At 45.3% G+C, this 14,271-nt stretch overlaps 1 protein-coding gene across 1 annotated transcript in view; it reads left to right on the top strand.

The window, feature by feature from the left end:
* The window catches only part of LOC109882212 (ERC protein 2), a 69,027-nt gene extending 54,995 nt beyond the window's left edge, over positions 1-14,032 (top strand). The window contains exons 6-7 of the mRNA XM_031803662.1: positions 10,394-10,531; positions 13,907-14,032. Coding sequence (XP_031659522.1) covers positions 10,394-10,531; positions 13,907-14,032 — 264 coding nt within the window. The remainder of the gene's footprint in view (positions 1-10,393; positions 10,532-13,906) is intronic.
* The last annotated feature ends 239 nt before the right edge of the window (positions 14,033-14,271 follow it).

Raw genomic sequence — 14,271 nt, 5'->3', positions numbered from 1 at the left:
TGTGTGCATTTGCACAATCGTAGGTCAAATCAAATCAAATTTATTTATATAGCCCTTCGTACATCAGCTGATATCTCAAAGTGCTGTACAGAAACCCAGCCTAAAACCCCAAACAGCAAGCAATGCAGGTGTAGAAGCACGGTGGCTAGGAAAAACTCCCTAGAAAGGCCAAAACCTAGGAAGAAACCTAGAGAGGAACCAGGCTATGTGGGGTGGCCAGTCCTCTTCTGGCTGTGCCGGGTGGAAATTATAACAGAACATGGCCAAGATGTTCAAATGTTCATAAATGACCAGCATGGTCGTATAATAATAAGGCAGAACAGTTGAAACTGGAGAAGCAGCACGGTCAGATGGACTGGGGACAGCAAGGAGTCATCATGTCAGGTAGTCCTGGGGCATGGTCCTAGGGCTCAGGTCCTCCGAGAGAGAGAAAAAAAGAGAGAATTAGAGAGAGCATATGTGGGGTGGCCAGTCCTCTTCTGGCTGTGCCGGGTGGAGATTATAACAGAACATGGCCAAGATGTTCAAATGTTCATAAATGACCAGCATGTTCGAATAATAAGAAGGCAGAACAGTTGAAACTGGAGCAGCAGCACGGCCAGGTGGACTGGGGACAGCAAGGAGTCATCATGTCAGGTAATCCTGGGGCATGGTCCTAGGCCTCAGGTCCTCCGAGAGAGAGAAAGAAAGAGAGAAGGAGAGAATTAGAGAACGCACACTTAGATTCACACAGTAGAGATCTTTGTGTTCTGTACTCTAAAATGGAGGGCCACTGATGGGATGTGGTGGATGTTATCTGTGTGCTTGTGTGTACCTTGTCAGCTTGGGGATTTGAACTTGCAACCTTCTGGTTACTAGTCAACGCTCTAACCACTAGGCTATCCTGCCTTCTGCTTCCCAGTGGTCAGGCTTTGCGTGATATATTGTTGTCTCTACCTTCTTGCCCTTTGTGCTGTAATGTTTCTACCATGTTTTGTGTTGCTACCATGTTGTTGTCATGTTGTGTTGCTACCATGTTGTTGTCATGTTGTGTTGTTGTCATGTGTTTCTGCCTTGCTATGTTGTTGTCTTAGGTCTCTCTTTATGTAGTGTTGTGTTGTCTCTCTTGTCGTGATGTGTGTTTTGTCCCATATTTATATATATTATTATTTAATTCTTTTTATAACGGCCCCCGTCCCTGCAGGAGGCCTTTTTGTAGGCCGTTATTGTAAATAAGAATTTGTTCTTAACTGACTTGCCCAGTTAAATAAAGGTTCAATAAGTAAATAAAAGAAATAATCCTGCTCCTTCCTGTCCACAAAAGGTCTTTCTTTCAAAACAGTGATCCATGTAGCTAACCGTTGGGGTCGGAGAATTCCGGCAGAATTCCTCACCATTCTTTCCCATATCGGAGAATAAGGCAACTTGCTCTCATCCGGGAGGTTGAAAGTCCAGTCGTGTTTAACGTTTTCCTTCGTGATTTCACGGAAGGCCGCGCGGCGAGGCTAAATGTTTCGTCGGGTGGTTGTTATTGTGCACTGGTTGGCCAAAGCAAACTGAGTCTAGTGGAGAGTGGAATCTTTATCTAAGAGCGATATGGTCAATTTGCCCTGAAATAAGGCTATGTGCTGCCCACTGGGACAGGGAGCAGGGGGGGGGGGGGGGTGCATGCGGCTCGTGCGTGCATTCTCAGCCTCAACACAACCACAGGCTAAACTTTGTTTGTTTCTGGCTTATTTTGTTTACTCCCTTGTGCAGATAAGAGCGATCATTCTTAGGTTTCATTCTTTCTCGAGGCCTGTTTATCTCCTCCCAGTCCAGTGTGTGTAGCCTGTAACCTGTAGCCTGTTTATCTCCTCCCAGTCCAGTGTGTGTAGCCTGTCACCTGTAGCCTGTTTATCTCCTCCCAGTCCAGTGTGTGTAGCCTGTAACCTGTAGCCTGTTTATCTCCTCCCAGTCCAGTGTGTGTAGCCTGTCACCTGTAGCCTGTTTATCTCCTCCCAGTCCAGTGTGTGTAGCCTGTCACCTGTAGCCTGTTTATCTCCTCCCAGTCCAGTGTGTGTAGCCTGTAACCTGTAGCCTGTTTATCTCCTCCCAGTCCAGTGTGTGTAGCCTGTAACCTGTAGCCTGTTTATCTCCTCCCAGTCCAGTGTGTGTAGCCTGTAACCTGTAGCCTGTTTATCTCCTCCCAGTCCAGTGTGTGTAGCCTGTAACCTGTAGCCTGTTTATCTCCTCCCAGTCCAGTGTGTGTAGCCTGTTTATCTCCTCCCAGTTCAGTGTGTGTAGCCTGCAACCTGTAGCCTGTTTATCTCCTCCCAGTCCAGTGTGTGTAGCCTGTTTATCTCCTCCCAGTTCAGTGTGTGTAGCCTGCAACCTGTAGCCTGTTTATCTCCTCCCAGTCCAGTGTGTGTAGCCTGTAACCTGTAGCCTGTTTATCTCCTCCCAGTCCAGTGTGTGTAGCCTGTAACCTGTAGCCTGTTTATCTCCTCCCAGTCCAGTCAACATTAAATACAATTGTTTCGTAAACAACAATGCAGAGTTAAGATAAAAAATAGAAATAATGACACAAGGAGTAACAAATAACAATGACAAGTACAAGTAACATGGCTATATAGAGAGCGATACCAGGACTGAGTCAATGTACAGGGAGGTGCATGAGATAATTGAGGTAGCTACACTACATATACAAAAATATGTGGACACCCCTTCAAACTGGTATTTCAGCCACACCCGTTGCTGACAGATGTATAAAATCGAGCATTCAGTCATACAATCTCCAAAGACAAACATTGGCAGTATAATGGCATTACTGAAGAGCTCAGTGACTTTCAACGTGTCACTGTCATAGGATGACACCTTTCCAACAAGTCAGTTGGTCAAATTTCTGCCCTGCTAGAGCTGCCCTGGTCAACTGTAAGTGCTGTTATTGTTTTAGTGGAAGAGTCTAGGAGAAACAACGGCTTAGCCGCGAAGTGGTAGGCCACACAAGCTCACAGAATGGGACCGCTGAGTGCTGAAGCGCGTAGCGTGTAAAATGTTAGTTCCAAACTGCCTCTGGAAGTAATGTCAGCACAAAACCTGTTCTTCGGGAGCTTCATGAATTGGGTTTCCATGGCCGAGCAACTGTACACAAGCCTAAGATCACCCTGCGCAATGCTAAGCATTGTCTGGAATGGTGTAAAGCTTGCTGTCATTGGACTCTGGAACAGTGGAAACACTTTCTCTGGATTGATGCTAAACCATCTGGCAGTCCGATGGACGAATCTGGGTTTGGTGGATGCCAGGAGAACGCTACCTGCCCCAATGCATAATGCCAACTGTACATTTTTGTGGAGGAGGAATAATGGTCTGGGGCTGTTTATCATGGTTTGGGCCCCTTAGTTCCAGTGAAGGGAAATCTTTACGCTACAGCATACAATAACATTCTAGACGATTCTGTGCTTTCATCTTTGTGGCAACAGTTTGGGGAAAGCCCTTTCCTGTTTCAGCATAACAATGCCCCCGTGCACAATGTGAGGTCCATACAGAAATGGTTTGTCGAGATTGGTGTTGAAGAACTTGACTGGCCTACACAGAGCCCTGACCTCAACCCTATCAAACCACATTGGGACGAATTGTAACGCTGACTGAGAGCCAGGCCTAATCGCCCAACATCAGTGCCTGACCTCACTAATGGTCTTGTAGGCTGAATGGAAGCAAGTCCTAGCAATTTTTTCTCTAACATCTAGTGGAAAGCCTCCCAGAAGAGTGGAGGCTGTTACAGCAGCGTGTGTGTGTGTGTGTGTGGGTGGGTGGGTGGGTGGGTGTGGGTGTGTGGGATGTCAGTGTAATTACAGTACCAGTCAAAAGTTTGGACACACCTGCTCATTCAAGGGTTTTTATTTTTCCTATTTTCTACACTGTAGAATAATAGTGAAGACATCAAAACTATGAAATAACACATGGTTTGTCGAGATTGTTGTGGAAGAACAAATCAAAATATATTTTATATTTGAGATTCTTCAAAGTAGCCACCCTTTGCCTTGATGACAGCTTTGCACACTCTTGGCATTCTCTCAACCAGCTTAATGAGGAATGCTTTTCCAACAGTCTTGAAGGAGTTCCCACATATGCTGAGCACTTGTTGGCTGCATTTCCTTCATTCAGCTGTCCAACTCATCCACAACTATCTCAATTGGGTTGAGGTCGGGTGATTGTTGAGGCCAGGTCACCTGATGCAGCACTCCATCACTCTCCTTCTTGGTCAAATAGCCCTTACACAGCCTGGAGGTGAGTTATGGGTCATTGTCCTGTTGAAAAACAAATGATAGTCCCACTAAGCACAAATCAGATTGGATGGCGTATCGCTGCAGAATGCTGTTGTAGCCATGCTGGTTAAGCGTGCCTTGAATTCTAAATAAATCACACAGTGTCACCAGCAAGGCACGTCAAACCTCCTCCTCTATGCTTCGCGGTGGGAAATACACATGTGGAGATAATCCGTTCACCTGCTCCGCTTCTCAAAGAAACGGCGGTTGGAACCAAAAATCTCAAATTTGGACTCATCAGGCCAAAGGACAGTTTTCCATCTGTCTATTGTCCATTGCTCGTGTTTCTTGGCCCAAGCAAGTCTCTTATTATTATTCGTGTCCTTTAGTAGTGGTTTCTTTGCAGCAATTCGACCATGAAGGCCTGATTCATGCAGTCTCATTTGAAAAGTTGATGTTGAGATAGTTGAACTCTGTGAAGCATTTATTTGGGCTGCAATCTGAGGTGCAGTTATCCTCTCTGGTACTCTAGCGTCCCACCTCGACAACAGCCAGTGAAATTGCAGGGCGCTAAAATTCAAAACAACAGAAATCCCATAATTAAAATTCCTCAAACATACAAGTATTATACACCATTATAAAGATAAACGTCTTGTAAATCCAACCAGTGTCCGATTTCAAAAAGGCTTTACTGCGAAAGCACACCATGCGATTCTGTTAGGTCAGCACCTAGTCACATAAAACCATACAGCCCTTTTCCAGCCAAGGAGAGGGCTCACAAGTCAGAAATAGCAATTAAATTAATCACAAATCTTTGATGATCTTCATCAGATGGCACTCATAGGACATCATGTTACACAATACATGTATGTTTTGTTCGATAAAGTTCATATTTGTATAAAAAAATCTCAGTTTACATTGGCGCGTTATGTTCAGAAATGCATTGTCTCAAACAAACCTCCGGTGAAAGTTCAGAGAGCCACATCAAATTACAGAAATACTCATCATAAACATTGATAAATGATACAAGTGTTAAACATACGAATAAAGATGAACTTCTCCTTAATGCAACCACTGTGTCAGATTTCAAAAAGGCTTTACGGCGAAAGCACACGTTGCGATTATGTTAGGTCAGTACCTAGCCACAGAAACCCATACAGCCATTTTCCAGCCAAGGAGAGTGTCACAAAAGTCAGAAATAGCATTAAAATGAATCACTTACCTTTGATGATTTTCATCTGGTGGCACTCCCAGGTCTCCATGTTAGACAATAAATGTTTGTTTTGTTCGATAATGTCCCTCTTTATGACCAAAAACCTCATTTTTGTTCGCGTGTTTTGTCCAGTAATCTGAATGCTCAAGGCGCTTGCACTAAGTCCGGACGAAAAGTTTTTAAAAAGTACAATAAAAGTTAGTAGAAACATGCCAAACGACGTTTAAAATCAAACCTCCGGTTATTTTTGTCATAAATAATCAATAATATTTCAATCGGACAAAGCTTCATCATAGAAAAAGAGAAACAAGAAAGGCGCGTTCCCGATCAGGCGCATTGCTGATGTCTAGAAATCCACTGGCCACTGATTGAAAGTGCTGTATCTCCCTCATTTTTCAGAGTAAAAGCCTGAAACAATGCCTAAAGACTGGCCACATGTAGAGGAAGCCATAGAGATCGTGAACTGGGTCCTATGTCTTTGTATGGTGGATAGGCTTTCAATGGAAAAACAGCCTTTCAAAATAATAGTACTTCCTGGTTGGATTTTCCTCAGGTTTTCGCCTGCCATATCAGTTCTGTTACACTCACAGATATTATTTTAACAGTTTTGGAAACTTTAGAGTATTTCTAATCCAAATCTACTCATTATATGCATATCCTATCTTCTGGGCCTGAGTAGCAGGCAGTTTAATTTGGGCACGCTTTTCATCCAAAATTCCAAATCCTACCCTAGTGAAGTTAACTCTAATGAACCTATCCTCAGCAGCAGAGGTAACGCTTCCATTCCTGTGGCGGTCCTCATCAGAACCAGTTTCATCATAGCACTTGATGGTTTTTGCAACTGCACTTGAAGAAACTTTCAAAATTCTTGAAGTTTTCTGAATTAACTGACCTTCATGTCTTTTTTTTTGTTTAGTAGCTACGATCTTGTCTCATCGCTACAACTCCCGTACGGGCTCGGGAGAGATGAAGGTTGAAAGTCATGCGTCCTCCGATACACAACCCAACCAAGCCGCACTGCTTCTTAACACAGCGTGCATTTGTCTTGGGTGGCTGGAATCTTTGAAATAATTTTGGGTCGTCCTCTGACCCCGCCTGGTATTGAGGTCCTCGGTGGCAGGGAGCTCAGCCCCAATGATGTACTGGGTGGTATGCAGTGCCCTCTGTAGCGGCTTGTGGATTTTAGGCCTAATCTTTTCAGCCTCCTGAGGGGGAAGAGGTTCTGCTTTGCCCTCTTCACAACTGTGCGGGTGTGTGTGGATCATGTTCATTTCTTAGTGATGTGGAAACCGAGGAACTTGAAAGTCTCGACCCACTCCAGTAGCCTGAAGCTGAAGCTGTGGAAACTCCAGTTCCAAGAATGTCAAAATCAGTGTCTTAAGGACCACATTAGACAGTGGGGATCAGTGTCCTTAAGGACCACATTAGACAGTGGGGATCAGTATCCTTAAGGACCACATTAGACAGTGGGGATCAGTATCCTTAAGGACCGCTTTAGACAGTGGGGATCAGTATCCTTAAGGACCACATTAGACAGTGGGGATCAGTGTCCTTAAGGACCACATTAGACAGTGTGGATCAGTATCCTTAAGGACCACATTAGACAGTGGGGATCAGTATCCTTAAGGACCACATTAGACAGTGGGGATCAGTATCCTTAAGGACCACATTAGACAGTGGGGATCAGTATCCTTAAGGACCACATTAGACAGTGGGGATCAGTATCCTTAAGGACCACATTAGACAGTGGGGATCAGTGTCCTTAAGGACCAGAGCTGAAAAATGTCTCATCAACCATCAGACTCAATCTTAGCCACTTAAAGCTCCTTTACCCTCGTCCCTCCAGTGTGGAGAAAGACCCAGAGGGAAGGACCCAGACAGAACAGAGCCATCCTCAGATGTAGGTCATCAGGCCAAGCTAGCCATGTTGACGTGAAACTTTCCCAACATGCCTGAAAGCGTTCGCTCTCCTATCGCCTCATCTTCCGTGGATTGGCCTATCAGAGCTCTCGACTGGGTGGCATAATCACAACCATTAGCCTATCAAGATCTATCCAGGGGCCCTTGCTGCCTTTCCCACTTTCCCACCACTTTCCCTCCAAAGATTAACCCAAGATGGCCGCTCTCAAACCAGTCTCTGACTCCAGGGGATAAGAACACAAGAGTCTATGATTTAATTGGATTCATTTGTAAAATGGCTGTTGGAGATTTGGGCATTATCTATCCATGTACCCATGACTGGAATGCTAGCGCTCTCCCTCTTGGGCATTATCTACAGTATCTCTCCTCTGTGGTGGCTGTAGGGTGTATGAATGTTAGACCTAGGCTGTTCTCCTGCTTGTGATTCGTTTCTTACGTACATTAGATAATAATTCCAGTCTGTGTGTAACCCTAAAACCTGCTGAGGAAGAGAATCATTGATCAAATCTGTTAATGGCCCACATTTTCCTAATGATCCTAGTGATATAAAGAAACATGTCCCTATGACATAAACAGCTCCTGATGGTAGAAATTAGCAACAAATGCATTCAATGGTAAGGGCCAAGGATGAGAGAAACTAGCTGTAACTCCATAAACTGGTTGTCCTGTCCTTGTCATTGTAATGCTCCTCCGTCTCTTTGCCATAGCTGCATAATGGCTGTGAGTGTTCAGTGTCCTGTTCAGTATCCTGCTGGTCTGCTGCTGGGGGCAGTTCGGGTACATTTATATATCTGCTCTGCTACATGGTTGTGTTGATATAAGGATGGATGGACATCAGACAACGTTTGTTCAACAGCGTAGAGGGGATTTACAGTTATGCTTTAGGGACAGAGGGAGGGTGGGAGAGAGATATAGAGAGGAGGGAGACAGAGGAGATGGAGAGAGGCAGAACACAGAAACACAGTTTGAGACAGATTCAGAGAGACCCTTGAACTGAATGGAGTAGTACACTACTACTAACAGTGAGTCAGCAGAACTTATCAACAGAGAGCAGTGAACTGAGAGGATGAAGAATCAGGCGGAAGCTTTTAAAGCTAAATGGCTCCTCTGTTTACACCTCTATAAAGTCCTCTAAGAACATCTATCATTATCTCTGCAGGCATATCTCTAATTATCTCTGAGCACACTGTGTCTCAAAGCCACATCTCTCTCTCATCTGGAAATGGAGATGTGGAGATAGTTAAAAGCAGGAAATTGAAGAAAAAAGCCACGGGTGGAACACTTATTAGTCAGCTGGATCAGGCCAGTTTATGTATTAGTCAGCTGAATCAGGCCAGTTTATGTATTAGTCAGCTGAATCAGGCCAGTTTATGTATTAGTCAGCTGAATCAGGCCAGTTTATGTATTAGTCAGCTGGATCAGGCCAGTTTATGTATTAGTCAGGTGGATCAGGCCAGTTTATGTATTAGTCAGCTGAATCAGGCCAGTTTATGTATTAGTCAGGTGGATCAGGCCAGTTTATGTATTAGTCAGGTGGATCAGGCCAGTTTATGTATTAGTCAGCTGGATCAGGCCAGTTTATGTATTAGTCAGCTGAATCAGGCCAGTTTATGTATTAGTCAGCTGAATCAGGCCAGTTTATGTATTAGTCAGCTGAATCAGGCCAGTTTATGTATTAGTCAGCTGAATCAGGCCAGTTTATGTATTAGTCAGCTGGATCAGGCCAGTTTATGTATTAGGCAGCTGGATCAGGCCAGTTTATGTATTAGTCAGCTGAATCAGGCCAGTTTATGTATTAGTCAGCTGGATCAGGCCAGTTTATGTATTAGTCAGCTGAATCAGGCCAGTTTATGTATTAGTCAGCTGAATCAGGCCAGTTTATGTATTAGTCAGCTGGATCAGGCCAGTTTATGTATTAGTCAGGTGGATCAGGCCAGTTTATGTATTAGTCAGCTGAATCAGGCCAGTTTATGTATTAGTCAGGTGGATCAGGCCAGTTTATGTATTAGTCAGGTGGATCAGGCCAGTTTATGTATTAGTCAGCTGAATCAGGCCAGTTTATGTATTAGTCAGCTGAATCAGGCCAGTTTATGTATTAGTCAGCTGAATCAGGCCAGTTTATGTATTAGTCAGCTGGATCAGGCCAGTTTATGTATTAGTCAGCTGGATCAGACCAGTTTATGTATTAGTCAGCTGAATCAGGCCAGTTTATGTATTAGTCAGCTGGATCAGGCCAGTTTATGTATTAGGCAGCTGGATCAGGCCAGTTTATGTATTAGTCAGCTGGATCAGGCCAGTTTATGTATTAGTCAGCTGAATCAGGCCAGTTTATTGTGGTCCTTTTATTTCTGTGCACCTCACTTCAAAGTATGCCTCTTGTTTTGGTATGTCTTGTAAACATTCATTATGTTATGTCTCCCAGTCACTGACCTCATGAAAACAGACATAGGGCATGTACTGTATTTATGAAGGCCAAACTAACACTAACCTCACATTCACCTCTCTGCCCTCTCACTCCCACTAACACTAACCTGACCTTCACCTCTCTCTGCCCTCTCACTCCCTCTAACACTAACCTGACATTCACCTCTCTGCCCTCTCACTCCCTCTAACACTAACCTGACCTTCACCTCTCTCTGCCCTCTCACTCCCTCTAACACTAACCTGACCTTCACCTCTCTGCCCTCTCACTCCCTCTAACACTAACCTGACCTTCACCTCTCTGCCCTCTCACTCCCTCTAACACTAACCTGACCTTCACCTCTCTGCCCTCTCACTCCCTCTAACACTAACCTGACATTCACCTGACCTTCACCTCTCTGCCCTCTCACTCTCTCTAACACTAACCTGACCTTCACCTCTCTGCCCTCTCACTCCCTCTAACACTAACCTGACCTTCACCTCTCTGCCCTCTCACTCCCTCTAACACTAACCTGACCTTCACCTCTCTGCCCTCTCACTCCCTCTAACACTAACCTGACATTCACCTGACATTCACCTCTCTGCCCTCTCACTGCCCTCTTTCTCTCTTCAGATAGAGAATCTTTTGGAGCAGTTAAAGGACAAGGACAAGCAGCTGACGGGTCTGAGAGACAGAGTCAAGGGTCTCCAGACTGACTCCAGCAACACAGACACAGCACTGACCACGCTGGAGGAGGCCCTGTCTGAAAAGGTATGCTAGGCCGGGAAGACGGCAGAAGGAAAGAGTTGAAGAAAAGTAGGATAGCAGAAAAGAGAGAGGGGGATAGGGAGACAACGGTATTGAGAGAACGACAGAGTAGGAAAAATAGGAGGGAGTCTCCAGCATCATAGACTGGACAGCGAGTATGAGAAGGAGAAAGACTAGTGTGAAGTGACAGAATTCCTTCCAGATAGAAAGGGATATAGATAGATTGTCTGTAGATGAAGGACAGGACCCATGCTGAGTGTAAAGGATGTTTACTCATTCTCTCTACAGTTAGTGTGATGTCATAGACAGGTTTTAACTGGCCCTGCTCACACAGTCAGACCACCTCACTGTTGCTGACCACATAAACATCAACTCAGCCTGATAGATATACAATAGAACAGATGCAGGGAAACCCCATAGCCTCTTTATCTCCACGACGACTATAGAGATTGAGGATGAGGATACGAGTGGTTATGATTGGAGATGGATGATCAACTCATATGTTATTTGTCACTTGCGCTGAATACAACAACCTTACAGTGAAATGCTTACTTACAAGCCCTTAACCAACAATGCAGTTTAATTAAGATTTTTAAATATATATATTTAACAAATAATTAAGGCGCAACAATAAAATAACAGTATTGAGGCTATATACAGAGAGTTCCAGTACAGATTCAATGTACTGGGGCACCAGTTATTTGAGGTAATTTGATCATGTAGGTAGAGGTAAAGGGACTATGCATGAATAATAAACTGAATTTGTCCTAGACTTGGCGCTCCGGTACCGCTTGCCATGCGGTAGTAGAGAGAACAGTCTATGACTAGGGTGGCTGGAGTCCTTGGCAATTTTTGGGGCCTTCCTCTGACACCGCCTGGTATAGAGATCCTGGATGGCAGGACCGTACTGGGCCTTATGCACTACCCTCTGTAGTGCCTTGTGGTAGGAGGCCGAGCAGTTACCATACCAGGCGGTGATGCAACCATTCAGGATACTCTCAAATTTTTGAGGATCTGGGGGCCCATGGTGTTGAATGCTAAGCTGTAGTCAATGAATAGCATTCTCACAGGTGTTCATTTTGTCCAGGTGGGAAAGGGCAGTGTGGAGTGCAATAGAGATTGCATCATCTGTGGATCTGTTGGGGCGGTATGCAAATTGGAGTGGGTCTAGGTTTTCTGGGATAATGCTGTTGATGTGAGCCATGACCAGCCTTTCAATGCACTTCATGGCTACAGACGTGAATGCTACAGGTCGGTAGTCATTTAGGCAGGTTACCTTAGTGTTCTTGGGCACCGGGACTATGGTGGTCTGCTTGAAACATGGGTTATTTCAGACTCGGTCAGGGACAGGTTGAAAATGTCAGTGAAGACATTTGCAGGCTGGTCAGTGCATGCTCTGAGTACACGTCCTGGTAATTCGTCTGGCACTGCGGCCTTGTGAATGCTGACCTGATCACATAGTCGTCCGGATCAGCTGATGCTCTCATGCATGATTCAGTGTTGCTTGCCTCGAAGCGAGCATAGAAGTTATTTAGCTCGTCTGGTAGGCTTGTGTCGCAAGGCAGCTTGCGGCTGTGCTTCCCTTTGTAGTCCGTAATAGTTTGCAAGCTCTGCCACATCCGACGAGTGTCTGAGCCGGTGTAGTAGGATTCAATCTCAGTCCTGTATTGACGCTTTGCCTGTTTGATGGTTCGTCAGGAGGATATAGCAAGATTTCTTCTAAGCGTCCGGGTTAGAGTCTCCCTCCTTGAAAGTGGCAGCTCTACCCTTTAGCTCAGTGCGGATGTTACCTGTAATCCATGGCTTCTGGTTGGGGTATGTACGTACGGTCACTGTGGGGACAATGTCATCAGTTATGATGTGGTGTACTCCTCAATGCCATCGGAAGAATCCCGGAACATATTCCAGTCTGTGCTATCCGGGTAGACTGTGTAGAGCAAAACAGTCTTGTAGCTTAGCATTTGCGTCCTCTGACCACTTCCTTATTGAGCGAGTCACTGGTACTTCCTGCTTTAGTTTTAGCTTTATAAGCAGGAATCAGGAGGATAGAGTTATGGTCAGATTTGCCAAATGGTGGGCGAGTTACAAACAACGCAGAAAAAATTAACAAAATAGCACAGTTGGTTAGGAGCACATAAAACGGCAGCCATCCCCACCGGCGCCATTCTTTGGCTATGGAGGGGATGATGACGATGATGAAGACTCCATCACATTAGGTTAGATTCCTGACTTAAATTTTTATCAAGGGAAACCAATACATTTTTGAGACAGTTCCATCACTTACAAAGTTACCATCTCGACCTAACCGATGGCTTTGTAGAGTTGTATAGGGCAAGGTAGAGCTGTGTAGAGCAATGTAGAGCTGTGTAGAGCTATGTAGGGCTGGGTAGGGCCAGGTAGACTGTGTAGGGCTATGTAGGGCTGGGAAGGGCCGGGTAGACTGTGTAGAGCTGTGTAGGGCTGGGAAGGGCCGGGTAGACTGTGTAGAGCTATGTAGGGCTGGGAAGGGCCGGGTAGACTGTGTAGAGCTATGTAGAGCTGGGTAGGGCCAGGTAGACTGTGTAGAGCTATGTAGGGCTGGGAAGGGCCGGGTAGACTGTGTAGAGCTATGTAGGGCTGGGAAGGGCCAGGTAGGCTGTGTAGAGCTATGTAGGGCCGGGTAGACTGTGTAGAGCTATGTAGGGCCGGGTAGACTGTGTAGGGCTATGTAGGGCTGGGAAGGGCCGGGTAGACTGTGTAGAGCTATGTAGGGCCGGGTAGGCTGTGTAGAGCTATGTAGGGCTGGGAAGGGCCGGGTAGACTGTGTAGGGCAGTGTAGGGTTGAGAAGGCTATCTACGGCTCTGTAGGCTTGAGAATGACTCCATTGAGCCCTCCATTGAGTTACAGTGCATCTGTGTGTGTTGGTCTGGCTAAGTGGATGAGATGGATGCTAATTGTTGGTTCTAAACAGACTGAGTTTGTTTTCTCTGGGTTGGTTGGTGAGAGAACAGCTGTTGTTCATAAGACCTCACCTCAGCGTTAGTCAGTTAGCCCTCCCCACAGCCGTCGCTAAGCTAGCGCCACACATGAATCACCTTTCAGGTCAACACAGGCTTTGATTTTAGCTAATTGTTTTCGCTAAAGGTTGCCGTGTGGGATACTTATCCAATAAAAAGGCTTAATTTTCCAGAATTCAGGTTGAACAAGTCACTTTCCGGTAACATGGAAAGTCTTACTCAACCAGGACAAAATTCCGATGTGTATTTTTTTTGTTTTCTCCTTTGAAAATCGGCGTGTTTTTCCTTCTATACACAAACACTGAGCGATATGTTTATGTATTTACAACGACAGCTAAGGACTTCTCATGATTTCTAAACATCATCTGTTGATGTTACAAGGGCATTGCTCAACTGACAGTGGTCATTCCTAACGTCGTCATTGCCACCCTCATCATCATCATCATCATCATCGTGGTTTTCAGTGTAGATGAGGGTGTGTTGTGGAGGACTGGTGTGGACCACTAAAGATAACTGTGAAGGCCAGTATGGAGAGATGGGACCATGCTCACCTTTGTTCCACATGTTTAACAATGGCTGCCAGGGGTTAGCACTGCGTGGTGTGTGTGTGTGTGTGTTTGTATATGAGTGTGTGTGTGTGTGTTTGATGGAGGTTGAGTGTGATTGGCTGGGCTGAGGTGTATCCTGGTCTGCCAAGTGTAAACTCATGTCAGGAACTGACGGAAGAGAGGCAATGCAAACATCCT

This window comes from Oncorhynchus kisutch, linkage group LG24 (assembly GCF_002021735.2).
Source record: "Oncorhynchus kisutch isolate 150728-3 linkage group LG24, Okis_V2, whole genome shotgun sequence".
Taxonomy (NCBI): domain Eukaryota; kingdom Metazoa; phylum Chordata; class Actinopteri; order Salmoniformes; family Salmonidae; genus Oncorhynchus; species Oncorhynchus kisutch.
Note: the sequence above shows the minus strand (reverse complement) of the source record. Positions and strands in the feature narration are given on the sequence as shown.